The 21235-nt window shown below is 37.1% G+C and overlaps 1 protein-coding gene across 4 annotated transcripts in view; it reads left to right on the top strand.

Annotated features, from left to right (window-relative positions):
- The window catches only part of CNTN3 (contactin 3), a 205723-nt gene that overhangs the window by 181153 nt on the left and 3335 nt on the right, over positions 1-21235 (top strand). For all 4 annotated transcript variants that reach the window (XM_081820955.1, XM_081820944.1, XM_081820935.1 and 1 more), the window contains 3 exons: positions 4863-5046; positions 19501-19613; positions 20244-20412. In XM_081820955.1, the coding sequence (XP_081677081.1) occupies positions 4863-5046; positions 19501-19613; positions 20244-20412 (466 nt within the window). The remainder of the gene's footprint in view (positions 1-4862; positions 5047-19500; positions 19614-20243; positions 20413-21235) is intronic.

The raw sequence follows: 21235 nt of genomic DNA, 5'->3' as shown, positions 1-21235 counted from the left end.
ATTGAGTTCAATTCTGACACTATATACCTAGAGTTAGCTTCAGATACCACAAATTAAGGGCTTAGTCCACAGGACTGCCAGTCCCCTACCCCCACCCCCCACCGACCCCCCTCCCACACACTTCAGATGCCAGGCCTCCTGTACTTCTGATTGGCTATAAATCAGGGGTTCCCACAACCTCCTTCTTGGGTTTGAGATCTTGCTAGTACAGCTCACAAAACTCAGGAAAGTGCTTTACTTACTATTATACATTTATTATGAAGGATACAACTCAGGAACAGCCAAATGGAAGAGATGCATAAGACATGGTCTGTAGAAAGAGGCTCACATGGGGCTTTCATGCCCTATCCAGGATCTGTACCCTCCCAGCACCTTAGTGTGTTCACCAATCCAGAACCTTCAGTTAGGGCTTTTTATGGAGGCCTCACTGTAAAGGCGTGACTAATTAAATCAATGATCATTAGTTAACCTAACTAACCCAACCTCTAGTCCCTGGTCAGGAGGTGGGGATGGAGGTTCCCACCCTCTATTTATTATAAGGTTGGTTCCCTTGGCAACCAGCCCCCATTCTAAAGCTATCCAAGAGCCTGAAGCCACCAGATAGCTCATTAGCATTCAGAAGGAGATTCCAAGGGTTTGGGGATCTGTGAATCTCCGTGGTGGAAAGGAAGGAGGCATTTTAGACTGCATTTGTTAAGTCATTCAAGAACTCACCAATACTGAGTGCTTAGTGTGTGCAGGCTTTGCTGTGGATGGTAGAGCTATATGGTGAGGACCAAGACAGACACTGCCTCAGGTATGTGACCAGAACTTGGCATCTGCCCCTCCTGCTGTCTGCCATGCCAAGAAGTACAGCTGCCTCTCTTCACAGGTACGCACTCCATACTCGCAAACCAGCACAGTGACACACAGCTATTCCAGAGGATGGGCTGTAACTCTCAGGTATATGGTGATGGAAAAATGTTGAGAGCCACAATTATTCTTACCACCGGCTCCTTTGCAGTGGATTTACCTGCACCACCCACCCCAACTCAGAATTTGCTACTCGAAAATGTGTGTATTCAGTGCTGGAAAGTTCCCAGACATGTTCTCTTTTATTGTTGCCTTTTCCTTCATCTCTCCGGGAACTCTGGTTGGAACTTCTCATTTGATCTTTGGTATCTCTTAACTTTGTTTTCATAATTTTTATTTTTTTCTCCATGTTGTGGATTTATTAATTCTCTTTTCAATCATGTAGTCTTCAACTTAATTTTGTTACTGACTTTATTAATACTGTATTTTTCTGATATTTTTCAAATCCATCCAGTTTTCTTTTGTTTGTTTAATCTTCTATTCTTGGCAACATAGATTCAGTCCCTTCTTTAGTGAATTTGGACATTTTAAATATACTTATTTTAAGATCCACTTCAGATCAGTATCTTGTGGCTAGACTCCCACTACCGAGTCTGCTAACTTTCTTTCTTATTAGGGGGATTCTTTATGTATTTTGTAATATTTTTCTCTGCTCATCTTGAGTAGATACAACTTTCACATTCTGTCATTGTTATATTAACTCTTTTCCACCAAATGTTATACAAACATATATATCTATATCTATCTATCTATTTATATATATGTTCTCTATCCTATCTTTTTTTGAAGTGTAGTTAGCACACTTTGCACAATTATATTTGCAGAGGTTTTCCTTCAGTCTAGATGCTTTTCCTTTCTTCTTCCTTGCATTGTGGTTGTGTCTATAAAATCTGAAATAGCATGGACTTATGGTCTGTCTTCTCAGGTATAGGACTTTTACCATTTAAACCCAAACACAACTGAGGGGAAAATATGGTCTTTGTCTTTATTTCATTCTTGACCTTTCCATCCTTTATTTTTCTGCTTTTACTCTTTTTTAAATTTTCCCTCCTTAAAAAAAAAATACTATTTGCCCTTATTAAATATTTTTGAGCAAAATTTTATAGGTCATAATTTATTAACTACTCATAGAAAATTGGGAATATTAATGTAGTGCCTTGTTTTTTTAGGTTTGAGTTGTATGCATATTTATTCAGTTTTTTAAGTAAAGTTTTGTAAGGAGATTACATAATCAACCAGTGAATATCACATTCCAGTTTGGCACAGATTTTCTCTATGGTCTAAATATTTCTAATACATGTCAGCAACTAAGATATAAAAATAAATCTCTGGTTCTGGTACATGGAGTACTTTAGAAGCATACTGCTATCAAGAACCTTAAATACTTTTTATAAATAAATCTATAAGAGATATTCCTTATGCCTATTAAAAATTATTTTCATTTCTTAAGTCAGTCACCTGAGGAACACTTTCTTAGGCAACTTAAATTGAGGTAATTTGACGTATCAGAAGAAGAATATGGCCCATAAGCAGAGACCAGTGTGTATAACAGGATGGCCCTGATTAAGTTACTTAACTCCTAGGTGCCTCTGCTGTCCCATCTGTTAAGTAAGGGTCTCAATAACTCATAATTATGTGATTTCTTTCCCCAATCTATGCTACATCCAAGGCTGCAAGTTTCAGGCTGTCTGTAACATGTTATTCAAATTATTGATTATGTGTCATTCTTAAACGGTAAGTGGATAATGCTTTCAAGGGCAGGGAATGTTCTCACCATTTTGGAGTCCTCTAACCCTAACACTACCTAGTGTTTACATTTGTTGAATTTGGAATGTGTACCAGTTTTTAGTATCCATTAACAATTTACTTGTCTATGGCTTTATAAAAGACAATTTTATATGTTATCTTTAATTAATGAATAAAATCTATGTGGTTTTCTTTTATAATGGGTTCCCTAAGATAGGTGGATTTTTTTTTGCTAAAATGTCATCAAATTTCAGTGTTAATTCAGTGCTTTAAAGGTGTAGAAATTACATATTCCAGTTAGTCCTGATCATTTGGGTCCATATCCTTCTTTTGAGGTTTATATAAAAATTAATAACTCTTTTCCAAGAGAAATGCACATACACATATACATGGACACAGCATTTTACATGAATTTAAGGGGTCCTATATGTAAATATAAATATGAGTGCAAATATAAATAAAAACATGTACAAACATACATTACACATATACACGCATGCATATGTATATACACACATACATACACATATGTAGGGAAAATATTGTTCTATTAGTGTGCTAATTTAGGATCATTGAAAAATCTGAGATTTATACTTCGCTACTAATTTTTTTAACTAAAGAATTTTATAGTTACTCATTTTTTTTTTTTTTTTCAAAAAACAGTAACATCTAGTGGATTTTTCTCAGGGGACTGAAACTGGTTACCCTAAAGCAGCTCATAAACAAGTTTCGTTTGGACCACACAATGACTTTAAAAAAATTGAGCCAACTCTAAATTTGGGCCATTTCACATTAAAATAAAGGTTTCTCCTTTTCTTAAAAAATAAAATAAAATAAACAAAAGGGGCACCTGGGTGGCTCAGTCGGTCAAGTGTCCAACTCGATTTCAGCTTTGGTTATGAACTGAGGGTCAGGGGATCGAGCCCTGCCTTGGAGGGGGGGGGTCCATACTCAGCGGGGAGTCTGCTTGAGATTCTCTCTCTCTCTCTCAAATAAATAAATAAATCTAAAAAAACAGAAGACCTGTAAACACTGGATCCACCTTCCCTTAGTAGAGCCAAGTAGTGGCTCCCTTACTACGATGGAACTTGGCTATCTATTTTGCCATAGTCCCCATAAGTGTCTATTGCTTTCATGACTCTGATGGCTAAGGACACCTGCCATTTTCATGTGCTCGAACTGCTGTTGACTTACACAAATTATAGAAATGGTCTTCTGTTTTCATATTTTGCTATCAAGAGAAGATAAATGAAAGTCAGAAAGGGCACATGTTGCAAGACATACGGGAGAGAGCATATGTATTTATTTCTGAAAGCAAAAAATATGTACTCAGTCTGCCTTACATATTTATGTTAAGTGTCTGGCCTCTGCTTTACATGATTAAATGGTGATATTGGGTCTCAGCATGAGGAATGCTTGTACTTTTCCTGAACCATTTGGTGGTCTTGTTGCTGTTGCTGTTCGTGTTAGTTTTGCTTTTACTTTCTGGATAATTCAAACTTTCTAGCAAAGCATAGCAGAACTTTACAGCATAAATTGGAGACGGGAAACATGTATTGTTATTGGATTTTTCCTACCCTTATTTCTTTTTTTATTAAATATTCTCATTAACCTATTTTTATACTTTATACTCCGTATGCATTTATCTTTACATAATATCTCAGATCATTTTGCACAATTCAGTATAATGAAGTACAAATAAAACATGTTAACATAACTTAAATTTAACTGTATTAACTGCTTTCCGTTTCTCTTCAGCAGTCCTGCATGCACAGGTGGGCTTGTTGATACCTGGCCATCACTGGAGGACAATCCAGTGGCCATCTGGCTCTTTGATAGTCTTTTCTCTGACAGTTCACTTTCTTCCCAGAGGAAACCTCCACCATCCAGTGGAGGTGAAGCGGACCTGCCAGCATTCTGGAGTTGAGCTTGGGCCTGAGAAGGGAAAACAGCTTGCTCTATTAAATTTGCAGATTTCACCCTCATTTTCCTTTTATAAACTATAGTCTAGTAGTATTTAGCACTTACTCTCTTTGACTTTATCTGGCTTCTTTATCTGGTTTATTTTCTGTCTCCTCCCGGAGTCCCTTTTCTCCTGTGACACAGAATCTAATAGAATATCTAGCACATAGTAGGTCCTTAATGAACATTTATTGTGTCCTTAATGAATATTATAGTACCCATCTTAATGAAAATCACTTAATGCAAGGGGTGGTACTGTTTGTGTCAACCTTTTGCATCTTTTATGTTTTTCTGTTGACCAGGTGCGCTACTGGAATAATGGAGAAGAAGAATCATCAAGCAAAGTGAAAGTGGCGGGAAATGAGACTTCAGCCAGACTCCGGGGCTTGAAGAGTAATCTGGCGTATTACACAGCTGTCCGGGCTTACAACAGCGCCGGTGCTGGGCCCTTTAGCACCACAGTGAATGCAACCACAAAGAAAACTCGTACGTAGATTTGATTTTTTGAATGGCAAGGAAGTAGTTTCTGGTAGCCTTCTTTATCATTTAGAATGGACAACCCAACTCAGTAAGCCCACTGAATGTTACAAATCCAATCCCAAACCCTTGTAAACTCAGAGTCACACATATCTTTGTCTTCATGATATCTCTGAATCTTTAGATAGAAACCCCATGTGAAAATCCATGTGTACAAAACCTTAGTGTGGGGTGTTGAGTCAAGTCTATCCATTTTTCTTTTAATTCCCCAAAGCTTGAGGATTTCTGGTACATGTGAATAAGTTAAATTTCACACCAGAGAGTCAAGAGTCATTTTCTTCTTTTTTTTCTTTCCTACCTTATTTAAAAGATGCCAGTGTGCATTAAAAGATTACCATCAGGGGCGCCTGGGTGGCTCAGATGGTTAAGCGTCTGCCTTCGGCTCAGGTCATGATCTCAGGGTCCTGGGATTGAGTCCCGCATCGGGCTCCCTGCTCCTTGGGAGCCTGCTTCTCCCTCTGCCTCTCTCTCTCTCTCTCTGTCTGTCATGAATAAATAAATAAAATCTTTAAAAAATAAATAAATAAATAAATAAATAAATAAATAAAAGATTACCATCAGAAGATGTTGGTCCCCGTGAATATACTAACATTTTTAAAAATCTGACCAGAGATGTCAGTTGCCTTGAAAGCTAAGTCTTTGTTAGCTATGTATTCACAGGTAAATTCGCAAACAGCAGTTATGAGATGTATATAACTTGGCTTTGAGTTACGTTACAGGAAAATCAGTGATTTGCAGTTCCATAGTCTCCTGCATATATTTCAATTAAACTGATAGCACAGGTATATTTTTAATCATTGTATTGTGTTAGTAACTTCTTGCAATGTAACCATTTGAATTGTCCTTGTCATTATCATCATTATAGCTAATAGCAATTGAGAACATTCTATGTCCCAAGTGCTTTACATGCATTCCCATAATTAAACTTCCTAACTACCACAGGAGGTAGCTATCAGTATATTTAACATTGTACAGGTAAGGAAAATGGGCATGAAGGATGAAGTACTTTTAACACCATAATGCATTACTTTTATTTACAGAAAATTATTTTTCTTCTTGTTTTCAAAGTTTATTAACTCAGTAAAAACATTTGCTTAACTGGCTTCAAAATGATTTCTATAATGCATTTCTATATCCGTATATAATTCCCAAATTTTTGTAAGAAATTTATCTAACATCTGTTAGATAAAATTGCTAAGAGTACCAATAATATAAAATTGAATATCACTGGCTGGCTTTGTGGATAAGTTAAAACATACATAAAACATAATTCTACTACTTTAGATTTTAGTTAGCCAGTGTTAATTTGATCAGTGAAGTTCACGTTCATCTTTGTATTATCTGTATAAAGGAGAACTTGATTACCAATTTACTAGTATAATGAGATTGCAGAGGAAAAGTTTAGCAACAAACCATTATAAATCTTCAGTAGCATACATTTACAAGCAACCAACTCATGTAATAATTCAGTATTGTCCTTCACTAGATATTAGGGGAAGCCTGGCCCAACCTCTTACTCCTAGTACATGGTGGGGTTTAGACTAAGGAGTATGTGGGCTTGGAAATACTTAAACTGAAAATATTCTGTGTTTAGAACTTCTCGCTAAATATGTTTGGTATTCTCAATAACAATTCTGAATTAGTAAGATTTAAATATACATCACTATATATGCAAAGCACAGCATCAATCAAAAATTCTGATTGCGAGAATATATGCAAACAAGTTTATCTGGCTCTTTCCTCTGACTTAATAATTGATATGATTACTTGCTAGAAAATTATGATTGTAAAAGACTGTGTGACATCACGGAATCAGTGAAGAACTTAGCAAATTGGTAAGACAAGAGGAAAAGACAAATAATAGGAATACTATGATAATGTACAATGAATGAAATAAAATTTTAAAAAGAAATTTTTATGATTTAGGTGTAGCATATAAACACCCAATCTAAAGTAGAAATTTGCAACAGTAATGATGGCGATTATGATTTTAATGGCTGACACTAACTGAGCAATTTGCAGTTACTGTTCTAAGTATATTTTTCATGTACTGATTCTCAGTTCTCACAACACCATGACTTGGAAGCTGCTGGTAGCCTCACTGTAGAGATGAGGATGCTGAGGCATATGGAGGTTATTTAACTTCCCTGAGATCACAGACTAAGTAGCAGGATAGGCATCCAAGCCACACATAGTCTTAATAGTGCCGTCCTCTCTTTCAGCCATATAATCAGAATATCCATGTCTCATTCAACACCGAACATTTATTGGGATTTTTGCGCCAGGCTTAGGACATGGGTAAGATGATCAAAGATAGACAGCACTGCTTTGCTCACAGAGCTGTCGTCTGATGGGAATTCCAACAATTGAATAAAATCCCTCTGAAAGTGATACATTCCTATTTCTGCAATTCATTCGGAGTCTGCATGTTGATCTGTAGGTGTTATTAGGGAAAAATTTCCTGTGTTGGGTGGGAAATTCATAGAGATCATAGAAATCCTTAATTATTCTAAGATTAGAATAAAAAGCATGTGTTAAATTTTCAATTTTATGTTAATAATTTTTCCTTATAGATACCAAAATGCAAGTAAAACAGAATCCTTTAAAGCTGTTATTACTACTGTTACTGGCAACTCTTAATGGTCATCCTAACCTTTGACATGGATTTAGCTTCAAATCCTATTTAAGAATTTTGGTAAGGTTTTTGTGATTATCTTTATAAAGAGAATTATCATCATGCTTCAGACATAAAGAACTAAAATAACACCTTTATTATTTGTTTGCTATCTGTTTTCCCCTATGGATTGTAAACTTTATGGGGAAAGAATCCTTCTGTGTCTTGTTCATCCAGCCCTAGTGCCCAGCAAGGTGCTACGAACCACTTGTTAAATACTGAGTGGGTAGCTAAATGGATGAATGAAATCTAAAGCAGGCCAGCCTGAAGGACTATTAATCAAATATACTTCCTCTTGACTGAACATTGTGAATTCAAAACACTTACTATAGTCTTTTACCATCTTTCTTCAAATGTGCGAGTTTCATGGACTCGTCATAATCAGGGAATTTAGTATGCAAGTACAGATCTTGGGTGATTATTTTTGATTAATGTAAAATAATACAAGGATTCTCAAGTTAAATACTGTAGCTTCCATTAAACACTTAATTTTTGATATCCAAATACTTGTGTTTTTTAGAAGCATTTCTGAGTTAAACTCTAATTAGCCTCTTTTAAGTAATCTAAAATGGGTCTCTGTTACTTGCAACCCAAGGAGAGCTAACTCTTAAGAACATCTTGTATCTAAAGGCACTGATGAGGAAAAATTGCAGATGGCATGTAAATGATGAGATTTGTTGGCTTCTAAAAGGAAACATATTGAGAATTTTATGTTCAGAGATTGCAAGAAAGAATTTGTAGGGCAAATATTCTGCTTTGTATAACTAAAAAGTCAAGTGGTGATTCTGGCTTTCAGTAAGGGTGGATTTAGCACTCAACCAACATCCTCAAGATTCATCTAATAAGACCTCAAACTGAATATTTCTAAAACTAAGTTCTTGACTACTCCATCCACCCCATTTAAAACCTGTCGCTTCTACAACTCCCCATCTCAGTAAATTAAATCCCAATATTTCAGTTGCTCAGGCCAAAAATCTTGGAATCACCCTCAACTCTTCTCTTTCTCTCATGCCCAACAACTGATTCAGAATCTGACTTCTGCAAGAATCTACCACATCTTATTGCTATCACTGCTGTCATCCTGATGCAAGCTGGAACATCCCTCACGTGGATCGGGGCAGGGACCCCTTCCTGTTCAGCTTCTTTCCACCCTTGTCTCCAATAGGCCACAGTGATGCTCAGGATGTCTCATTTCATCTCATGTCAGATAAATACTAAATCCTTATAATGCTCAACAAGGTTTTATATCCATCCTCCAAATCCTCCTCTAACTTATTTCCTGCTATTTTCCTCTTCGCTCATTCCATTTTCGCTTCAGGGCCTCTGCATTTGCTGTTCCCTCTGTTCAGAAAGCTCCTCCAGGCATCCAGTGGCTTTCTCTCTCATCTCTTTGAGATCTTTGCTCAAATATCAGCTCAGTGCCACCCGACCGCCATGTTTAAAAGTGCATCCCTCATCTCCTGACACTCTATCTCCTTCCCTGCTTTGTTCTTGGGTAGAGTACTGACAGCTACCACTCATTTTATAATTTGTCCTCATTTATTTGATTGTTGTCTCTCCAGCCTGCTTTGACTGGAAGAAAAATCCTTTAGGGCAGAGATTTTACCCGCTTTGATCATAACTCTGTCCTCAGAGCTCTGTCTCCAATGTTGAAGTAATCATAGTTGGTGCCCAATAACAGATGTTGAACAAACAAGACTCTCCATCTCTTGGCTCTGTTCCAGGGTGGAATAATTCTTACCATGTTCCCTTTTCAGGGTAGAAGTATTGCTATTTGCACCTTAAGGCTTGTTTCCGTCAACTAAACACCCTGGGAAAAGTGGACTACTCTTTTCTGATAACTCCACTCAGAGCTATGGCTCTTCTTGGCTCATCCCAGAGCCAGTTGTTATGAGCAGTTGATAGAAAACCTTCCCCGGACTGGCCTGAATCACATGTCCAGACCTTACCCCGGAGCAAGGGGTATAATAAATACAATGAACAATAAATACAATTTCTTTTTTCTTCGGTGATAATTATACATGTATGTCCACTTGAGAAAACAGAATAATATTAAATGGTACAATGTTTTACACTTTAGTTTTTGTTTTTGGAAGTGGAATGTTTATCCATGTAAGTTGAGCTAAAATCAGTTGCCTAAATTTAAAGAAACCAATCAAGTGTGTCCTAAGGAATTGTAAAGGTAATGTGAGTAAAACAAACACTAAAGGAATAGGAGTCAGAATATTTCAGAAGTTTTTGATAAAATGAGTATTCCTCCTTCAAATACATAATTTGGAAGTTCTGGAGTTTTTGTATGTATAATTTAATTATATAATTATCTACTCTAAGTTATGACTTGGGAAATGTATGAATGCAAAGTTTCCCAAATTTTATAGGTGACCTGTCTTCTCCATTCTTGCCATTCCTTTGGGCCTCCTCTAATATGTACCTAGCTATCTTAAAAATTACCTTCCAGGGGCGCCTGGGTGGCTCAGTTGGTTAAGCGTCTCCCTTTGGCTCAGGTCACGGTCCCAGGGTCCTGGGATCAAGCCCCACATCAGGCTCCCTGCTCGGCCAGGCGCCTGCTTCTCCTGCTCTCTCTACCTGCCGCTCTGCCTCCTTGTGCTCTCTCTCTCTCTCTGTCAAATAAATAAATAAAATCTTTTTAAAAATTAGCTTATAATTTTTGCTTTCATCAACTTAAAACTAAAATGGAAACTAACCAAGTATGGAAACTGGTATCATTGCCATAAATGGATGCTAACAAAATAATAAATAGTATAAAATCAGTAATAATAAATACAATGAACAAATAAGCCACTCTCCATTTTTTAATACTAGCAACATGCTCTTGCCTGTTCAAACCTCTAAACCTGCTTCCTTTTTGTTTATGATGTTAGTATCGAAGAGATACTAAAAACCTAGTATCGAAGAGATATTAAAAACCTAGTATCCCCAAATCCAGCTTTCTCTTCAAGCTAACAGGAGAAATAAAGGTAATTTCTCTCTAGGTGACTTAATGTTATTTGTCAGGTCCTCTATGTATCACATCCCAGATATGTATGTGAACTATTCATATCTGTATATGATATACCACCAATTACAAAGACAGCTATAGAACACTGTTTACTAATGCATGTTCCTCAGATTTGGGAGTGGTTTTTTGTTGTTTGGTTTTTGTTTGTTTGTTTTGTTTGTGGACTTCAACAAAATGATTTCTGATGTTTTAAGTTCTGAAACAAGATAATAACGTAATACTGAACTTGAACAGAATTCAGTCGGGGAGTTTCAGCTAATATAAGATTAAGTCATTCCTCTGGCCAAATGTGTAAATCTTATGAACTTTACTTTGTAGGAGCTTTGGCACTTTTTTGGAAATCTTCCACTTGCCTACAAATTCTCTAGAAAGTTTTAAATGTTTTGCTTAGAGTTTACAAATTGTATTATTTTTATTACCCAAAGAAGAAAAGATTTTGGTCAAGGAAATTTCTAGTCATTTAAAACAAAGAAAGATCTTCCTCCCTGACATTCCAGGTTGGACCCCCAAGAAAAGTCTTTTCTGAGTTTCAGATGAGTTAGGAAAATATTTTTGTTGTATGAGTTGCACATTGAGTCAGTTTCCTATTATAAGTCATTTGTTCATTTGTAATAACTCTAATGGTTCTGAAACAAATATGTCTCATTATTTGGGAGAAAGTATCTTTTGGTGACCTGATTCCTACACAGTGTCACAAGTTTCAACAGTTTGATCACAAATGCTGATATTCAACTCAACTGAACTCCAACTACAAAGTACAGTTTCTGGCTACTGGTGAGAATAACCACTTACCACTAAATCACCTCATTATCATCAAGGAATCAAGAAAAAAATTAAGAAATCTGTTGAGTCTTGCATAAGTAATCACAGCAAACATATGTCCTTAAAATTCCATATTTTGAAAGTAAATGCCAGTTTCACCATCACCACTATGGAAATATCACTATGGAAAATTCTAGACAGTAATATTCTTAATTTTAACAGCCTCTACTTTTTATTATATAAAAGAAAACATTGTCATTGTTGAAAATTTGCAAAAAAAGAAAATTGTAGAGAAGAAATCACCCATAATCCTGTCTCAGAAATACCATCCTTAATGTTGGGCTTTCTTTTCAGACTTGAGTTCTATAGAATGTTTGTCTTATACAGTGGAAGTATGCTGTATATTTAGTTCCCTATACAGCATAGAAATTTCCATTATCACTAGTAGTTTTTCATAAACATGTTAGTGTATGTATAATATTCCATTGTAATTATATACCACAATTTAACCATTTTCCTGTTGATAGATATGCCTTATATTCCTAGCTTCATCCAGTCAACAACCTTTTGTTTATCACTTGCTTGTAGGCAAGAGGCTGAGGACTAAGTAAAATCTATAAAGCTGACATTGAAGAGTGTATTAATCAAATACACAGAGGATATCATAATGGATGCTTAAAGAACAATAATAATAAAAGCCTTCAACATAATACTATTTTTGTTACAACATTTGAAATTATGTAAATAATTTTGCAGCCTGCCAATTAGTGTTGCACTGTATAGTGATATGCTACCTTTCTACTAAAATTAAATTAGTTTTTGTCATTTTTTTCTACGTTAGAATACTATCAACAGTAGAAATTGAGCTGGAAAAAATCTGTACGATGTGAAAGTTGCGACATAATTTACCAAAAATTTACAAATATAGACCATGTATCAAGTTCTAATAAAGTGTGGAACTCAATCAGCCTATGCTGGGTTGGGCTTCCACCTAGGATAGAATCTGGAAAGTGAAATTCCACATAGGATAGAATCTGGAAAGTGAAACAGATAAGCTGTATTAACATATAGTATTCCATGTCTTCCTGCCTTTACAAAAATGTACTGTGTTGCATCAAAGCTATTTAGAATACTGGCTAATAGCTGTTCCAGTCAGATTAGGCTAATCCAGGCCACAGTATCCAACCTCCAAACCTTAGTAGCTTAAAACTACAAGTGTTTCTTTCTCACTCATCCTACATGTCCACCACAAGTAAAATTCAGATCTGATCCATGCCGTTCACTCCAGGACCCAGACTGAAGGAGCAGCCGCTCACTGGGCTGTGCTGATCTCATGGCAGAGGGAAAAGAGAAGGGCTGAACAGATTCTTCTCTGGCTTTGGAAGCTGCCACTGGGGAGTGACCCATTGCACTTTTGCTTACATTCCATTGGTTGAAAGGAGTCATGTGACAAAGCCTGATGTCTGTGAGATGCCAGCGAGAAGCAGAAGTATGTCTTCTACAGGCATGGGAACCACATGTCCCATGGCCAAGCTGAATGTCAGTAAGAGAGAAGTATAATCTTCCCACAAGGAGTAAAGGGCAGAGGACTTGCAAAGATCTTGAACAGCAATACAATCTACCTCAAAATACTTTAAACAATAACACAATCGACCCTACCAGCCAATAATAAGGATCATCAACGAGTCGTTTCCAGAGGATCTAAGAATATAGCTCAGGTAGCTGAGAGAACTCTAAAGATCCCTGAACTGCACCTTCATCTGCTCCCAATGTCTGCACCCTTCCTCCTTCTCATCCTTCCCTCAGCATCCACCACCTCAAGCCTTTAGAGAAATGACAAATTTAAACAGTTACATTGTACAGATCTATTCCATCAAGATGTATTACTTATCCTGATATGTCAATAAAATGTCCTTAAAATATATAAAAACTACCCCAAACTAGTACTTATTTTAAAAGAGAAATGACAAGTCAGATACCTTCAATGGCCCGGCAGGTATCAATGGGCAGGGATGGATGGCTGGGGCGTCTTTTCTTAGGTCCAGCCCATTCTCTCTATCCCTCAGAGTAGGCCCATTCTTTCCCATCCAGTATTGCACGAGCAATCAGCAGTCAGAAACCCAGAACTTAAGTGAAAGCTCCTGAGTTTTAAATGTTGGCAATTACGCAAAATTAAAGTACAGTGGGTTAGCCAAAAAAAACACACAAAAAAGGTTGCAAGCTGACTGATGGGCTTTCAGGTCACAACTTCTGATCTGAAGTTTCCAGTTCTAGAGCAGTTTCATTCTCCTGTAGGTTTTAATCTAACAATTGCTCTCCAAGGTCTTCTGGTTTTACAGTTGAGACACTGTGGCTTCGGTTAGGTTAAGACAAGGACATGTGCCTTGTAAATGACCACAGTGCTTCCAGGCCTTCATCTGAAGTATACGAAGTAGATCTTTTCTGTGCTGTTACAAGACAACTCCTGGTGCACAAAAATAGGCAGCCTTTTTATAGATTGTGGAAGCAAAGGGTTCCCATTTGAGGTTTGACCCTAGGAAGATAGAAGAGAAGGGCATTGAAGGCTCAATACAAGGTAACTGAATGTTGGTGAGGATGGAAACCACAAATGGGAATGAAGATGCTAAAGGGAAGATTGGATCATGCAATGAGCAAACTCAACCTGTTCCTAACTTGCCCACTATTTTGCCATCTCCTGTCACTCGCTATTTGCATGAGTTTAGCCACAGACTCAAACACCTGCTTTATTATTTTCCTAATATATTTAATTTGTTTAATAGTTATATTTCTTTTAAAAGGCAACTATATCTTTTCTAGAAACAAAATCACTAATACTCTTTATTGTAAGATAGTAGCCATAAGATTTTTTTTTATAAAATGAAAACAAAACAATTATTTGAATAGAAAAAGTTTAAAAGTTAAACAGTACAATGAAACGCAAAGAGAAATAACCCTAATTGATTTTCAAAAAAAAAAAAAAATGCATACCTGAAAATAAGTTTTGCAATGAACTAATCAGGGTTTTTTGAGTGTTATTAGTAGAGTGCTATTCTTTTCCTGATCACTTGGTTTAAGATGAATTATTTGCATTAAATATTCCCTTAGGTCAGAGTTAGTTTGAATTGTGACTGTGTGTTTTAGGATGCTTAGCAGACATCTGTGTGCAGCTGGAAACATCGGAGTTGTTTGTGTTTGCATAATAGCCTTTGTTCTGTATCATTATTTAGAACCTAGTTTTAATGATCTGTGTGTTGGGTGTCAAGTAGCTTACCACAGATGTATCAATATTGGCTTCATCCAGAAGAATTATATCTGTGAATCAAGAATTGGGTGTGACAGGTTTCTTTTAACCTAACGTGAAAATATGTACGTATTTCCAATTTAAAATGTCATCCACCTAAAATCATCTCTAGTGGTAGAAATATTGATCCTTGGGAACCACTGATAAGGCCAATGGTTAGAAGTCAGAGAACATGTCTATCTCTTTGCTGAATGTACTCGTAAGGATCCCTAACTCATAAGAAATAGTTATTAAATATGTAGTCAAAGGGAATTCCAGGTAGAGACATTGTTCCCCAAGGTCTGTGTCATCAGCTAGAATTAGCTTTGCTTCTTATTGCCGGCACCCATATGATGTCAGTCATCATGACTTGTTGAGTTTACACAAATTTCATATCTGTTTCATCCCTCCAACTCTGCTGCAACCATCATTATGTGAACAGACCTTTATTCTCTCTTCCATGAAGTGCTACCAGATTCTTCCAACAGAATGCCCACCAAGATTCTCCTCCTTTTCCCTCTGCTCCCACAAAGATCTATGGAACCACAAAACTGATAGTATCACTTCCCTACCTTCACTTATTTATTGCCTTCCTAATTGCCTACAAAAAAATTCCTTTTCTAGTTCCTTTGGTCTCCTGGACCCTTCTGCATCTGGCTCCTACTTGCTTCTTCAACTGCATCTGCTCTTTTCCTTCTCCTCCCCACTACCTTGCAACCAGCAGAACTTCTGAGCTCCCTGCTGTACCTTGCTGTTTCCTGCCTTTGCGCCTTGGCATATGTTTATCCCTGTGCTGGACACCTTTCCCTCACTTGCCTCTACATATAAAAGTCATAAGTTGCCTTTCAAAATCTATTCCAGATGTTGTCACCTCCTTATTCATTTTTTTTCCTTAACCCTTAACACATAGATGTTTCTTGAATAAGTCATTTAATCAATATACCAGTTTTTTCACTGTTTTTGTATTCCGTTCTTTCTTTGTGTTATGTTCCTTATCATCTTAGCCTCAGTACAATTGAACATATTCAATCTCAAGTCTCAAAGCTGATGGTCAATGAGTGTTCACTGTCCCAGTTTTATCTTTGTAAAATGTATAGTATTTGTTGGGATGTCTTGGAGAACTTTCAACATGTAGCTAGACAGTTCATTTTGAATTTTGATATGCTGCACTTGAGAAGTGTGGCCAGCCAAATCTTGTCCTGCTGCCACCATGGTGAAATATTTTACTAATACTTACTCTGAATCTTTACCCCATTCAGAATGTTCATTGCATGAATCATTCGTTAGGAACACAAAGGAAGTGGGTCAAACTTATTTCTTGATAATACTGTAAAAGTGTTTCCTGGATCCTTGAGTTTGTGCTTTTTACATTAAAACATCAGTCCTATGCAAAATCTAATTTTATATCTACCTTTGACAAGGCATTGGGCTAGTGAATAAAATCAACCATATCAACTTCTTTGTGTCAGAGACCTTACTGGACATTGTCTCTGCTTACAAGATTCTTACAGGTTAATGGGAAAGCTGGATATTAATAAAAATAAAATCACAAGGAAATGTAAAATGTACCTTTGATGAGGATTATGAAGAAAGGTCCTAGTATCTGAAAAGAGCCCCCACTTTAGTCTGAGAAATCAGGAAAAGCATTCCTGTGATAGTGGAAGTAGAGTATATTTTGTGACATTCTTGATTAGTATTCATTTTCACATCAGTGATCAGTCATTCAGGAGTTAAATAAGGCCTCAGCTACTCAGCACAGTATAATATGGGCGGCATAGACTTTGGAATTAATCAGAGCTGGCTTGAGTCCACATAATACCTCTTAGCAGTTGTGTCCCTTAGCAAGTTCTTGCTTTTAATTTTTAATTGTGGTAAAAATACACATAACATGAATTTTCCATCTTGCCCGTTTTTAAATGTACAGTTCAGTAGCATTAAGATTGGTTGTTGTGTAACTGATTCTAGAAGTCTTTCATCTGATAAAACTGAAACTGTGTACCCATTAAGCAATAATCCCCATTCCCAGCCCTCAACCCCTGACAAGCACCATTCCCCTTACTGTCTTTACAAATTTGACAGAAATTACTCTAGGTACCTCATATAAATGGAATCATACAGAATTTGTCTTTTCTTGACCAGCTTATTTCACTTTGCATAATAGGTTCATCCATGTGGTAGCATGTGTCAGCAAATTTCCTTCCTATCTAAGGCTGAATAATACTTCATCTTATGTATATACCACATTTTGATTATCCATTCATCTGTTGACAGACAATTAGGGTGCTTCCACCTTTTGGCTACTGTGAATAATGCTGTTGTGAACATGAGTGTACAATTTTTTTAAGTCTCTCATTCCAGATTACCCATGTAATGGACATTACCCAGAAATGGACATTATTATAATGCAGTGAGAATTAACTAAATTATATTATATAAAAGCACATTTTACCATGTCCATATGATAAATGTTTAATAAGCATTTACTTACTAACAAATAGGATTTTGAACATGGAAGGAAAGTTTATTTGGCGTAGAATTTTCCAGATGATGTTATTCTTATCAGGGGTGGTAAGAGATAATTCGAGGGTGGTTCACAAATACTTTTTTTTTTAATTTAATAATGCTTCATTATTAGATGGTACCGTAAGAACGTAACTAGCATATCAAGCCCATGCTAGTGTGAGTATTAGTGTTTGGGATGAAGCTAAGGTAATTGTTTATTTATTTTTTTTTTAATCGAGTCTTCTTTTTAAAGATAGTAAAAATTATGAAAGTGGTACATGATGACCTGAGGCTCAGAAAACACTGATATGATTCAGAATAAGAGTAATCAGGGGCACCTGGGTGGCTCAGTCATTAAGCGTCTGCCTTCGGCTCGGGTCATGATCCCAGGGTCCTGGGATCGAGCCCCGCATCGGGCTCCCTGCTCCGCGGGAAGCCCGCTTCTCCCTCTCCCACTCTCCCTGCTTGTGTTCCCTCTCTCGCTGTGTCTCTCTCTGTCAAACAAATAAATAAAATCTTTATTAAAAAAAAAAGAGTAAGAGTAATCAGACCCGGAACAAACCTTAATGTTTTCTTCCTTTCCCTTTTCCTGTTTTATCTGTTTATTCAAAAAGTATTCAATCGAGGCTGCATTCATTCACCTCATCTATTTTTGGGCTGATACAAGATAAGCCTCAGTGTCATACTTGCAGTCATCTCTTCTACAAGACTAGTGTTGGAAGAGATGATTCAGCCAACATTACTCAAGTTGGATATTAATAAAATCCAACCTCCCAAGCATGCACCTTTCAGTAAAACAGACCTTACTGCTTTTGCTCCCTGAGCCGCTTCCAGTGGAACCTGGCCCGTTACACTCACTGTTAGGACGCAGGAAATCACAGACTTCGGGAAAATGTTCTAAGGCTGGTGCATTCATATCATTTGGCCTGTGTCACCAGAACATGGTCATCAGTCTTTCAACCCTAAAGCTACTGCCGTTATATACATTTTTGTTATCAAAGCAGTACAGCTTGAACTCTCTAAGTCGTTGCTAATGCCAGATCACACCATTTCAAAGGCAGCATAGAATAGTGTGAAAGAGTAGACACGAAGCAAAAGAATCCGCAGCAAAGACAGTCTTGTTCGGTGTCATTAGTCACATAAAAGTATCTGAGAGCTCTTCCCAGCGTAAGTTCAGCCGTCTTTCCCTCGTGGCATGAGTCAATGATGTTTAGAAGTTTCCCTGCCTAGCCAATATTTTATATCATTTTCCCATTACAAATTCAGTTAACCAGATCACATTCTGTGGCTAAATCCACAAGTACAACATATTTCAGCACTGCTTTGGGCAGTTGTGATGCTGTGGCCAAATGGATAATATTGTGTTTGTTTTGTGCTTGGCAGGAAACTGAATTTTAATGTCCTGACTGTGCTGCTGCTGAACCCCCTTTCCCCAGCATGAGTATGCTGTCTGGTGTTCGTGAGAGGGAACTAAGCTATGAATCCAAGTCTTTAAACCTCAGAGAATTTCATTCATTATCGAATGGAATTCTCATTAATGTTTTAGGGTTTCGCCTTATTTTTCTCAAAAACTGATTTTAAAACTTGGAAAACGAAGAGTGAAATATAGACTCTCTGCCGCAGTTTTTCATGTGAATAGCTGTTACTTCATGGGAATAAATAGAAGTAGCCCTTATCTTTGATTGCCTCCCGTTTGCCTATCTCATCACACAATGCTGGCTTAAAAATCATCCACACTACATTTTGTGCGTCTTTAATCTGCTCAGTTGGCAATTTCCCTCGGCCTCTGTGTGGATGTGTGAAAGTGGGTCACACCGCCTGCCTTTCTTGGTGCATCAACAAGCGTCCCTCTAGTGGTGGATAAAGGAATTTCCTTATCTCCACTATCAACGTGTTTCCAGAAAAGGACCCACAGCCACGAGTGAGAAATGTCCTCAAAGATGTGATGAATATGATTAAATGAATTCTCACAATTTCACTGAAGAACCTTTTGAAAAGGAAATTTAGCTACCCTTATTTTTTTTTTCTGATTCCGCCTATATGCTGCATATTACCAAAGAGATTTTGCTGTATTTTTATAAGCCTTCTATACCCGTCCTTTATCTGTTCTATGTAAAATATCATTCATGTTCAAATCTGGTTCATTTTCTCATTTTGCATTTCAAGCTCCCAGTCAGCCACCAGGAAATGTTGTTTGGAATGCTACAGACACTAAAGTGTTACTTAATTGGGAACAAGTTAAAGCAATGGAGAACGAATCAGAAGTAACGGGATACAAAGTAAGATATTTGCAGTGCTTTCTTTTCCTATTCCTGGCAAGGGAAGCTCAGTTTGAATGATTTTTCTAACTCTGATAATACGGTTGCCGCAATCTGATTTTAACATAGATATCAAACTTTTAATAAAAAGGGTATTTTCCCCCAAATGTCTGATTTCTTAAATGTAAATTTAAGGGAAGTAATTCTGGTCATGCAGGGATTTGGGACAAAATGTTTGTAAATTGTTCATGATGTTAATTACTTTGTTAATTCTGATGCCCCCTGCCCCCCCACCCAGTACTACTTAAAAAACAATGGAAATCGTTAGCTCTAGTCTGTTGGTCTGGCTTTCGAGATCAGTACAGTAGGGTCTTGCCCCCTCTCTCCAACCTTCCAAATGCCCAAGCCAGCTGAACTCTTCCATAGAAGTTCACTCTTCTTCCCCTCCTTGATTTTGAGGACTTGATGATTCTAGTTTGTGCTGACCCCCAGCCTAAGACCTATGAAAAGAGCTATGAATTAAACTTATATTCTGGTGAATATAACAAGACAAACAATATGTAAGTGAGGTAACTTCAGAGTAATCAGTTCTATGAAACAAAGTAAGAGTAGGCAATGTAAGAAATAAGTGTATCTGTTCATGCATTTTAGGTGTTTTATAGGACTAGCAGTCAAAATAACGTACAGGTGCTGAACACAAATAAGACGTCAGCAGAACTTTTGTTGCCCATTAAAGAGGACTACATTATTGAAGTTAAGGCCACCACGGATGGAGGGGATGGAGCCAGTAGCGAACAGATCAGGATTCCAAGGATAACCAGTAAGTTGGTCAAAGTCAACATTCACTTTATTGATAACATCAGCATTATGAACCCCCAAGAGTGAGTCAGTCAATGTCCTTCTGTCCATTTCTCCTCCATGATGTCCTCCATCCGAATGGTAGGAAGGTTTTGGAATATGAGAGATGACGGTAACAGAAATTTCTCATGAGTGATACAAAATATGAAGAAAGATAATAATAACAAATAGAAAAGACATCAAAAAATATTTAGCAGAACTTTATTAATCTGAATTTTTTTCCTCCTTATGAGCTATGCCCAAATTTGCCTTTGGATTGCCTCTAAAGAACAGAATTTCTTTTTTTTTTAAATATTTTTTTTAAGATTTTATTTATTTATCAGAGAGAGAGAGAGAGACAGAGGCAGGCAGAGGGAGAAGCAGGCTCCTTGCTGAGCAAGGAGCCCGATGTGGGACTCGATCCCAGGACCCTGGGATCATGATCTGAGCCGAAGGCAGAGGCTTAACCGACTGAGCCACCCAGGCGCCCCAAGAACAGAATTTCTTAAGCATTTCTCAAGGGCAGTGTTAAACCCACAAACTAGTTTTAAGATCTTTGTTTGCCTCCTAGAAATTATACATGAATCTTATCAGTTCTTTAAAAAGCGGGAAATGTAACATTGTTAAGGTCATAAACCGCTTGGCCAAACCAAAACACTTCTAAAAAAAAATTCTTCGTTTCTGATTTCGAAGGAGGTTCACGCTAACTTTTCCTTTCAAAATCCAAATTAAACCTATTTTACAATAGAAATTACACTTTTAGAATTAAGGGAAACAGACTCGCATTCATATTTTATCAGTGACAG

This window comes from Leptonychotes weddellii, chromosome 1 (assembly GCF_054177405.1).
Source record: "Leptonychotes weddellii isolate Sample4059 chromosome 1, ASM5417740v2, whole genome shotgun sequence".
Lineage (NCBI taxonomy): Eukaryota > Metazoa > Chordata > Mammalia > Carnivora > Phocidae > Leptonychotes > Leptonychotes weddellii.
Note: the sequence above shows the minus strand (reverse complement) of the source record. Positions and strands in the feature narration are given on the sequence as shown.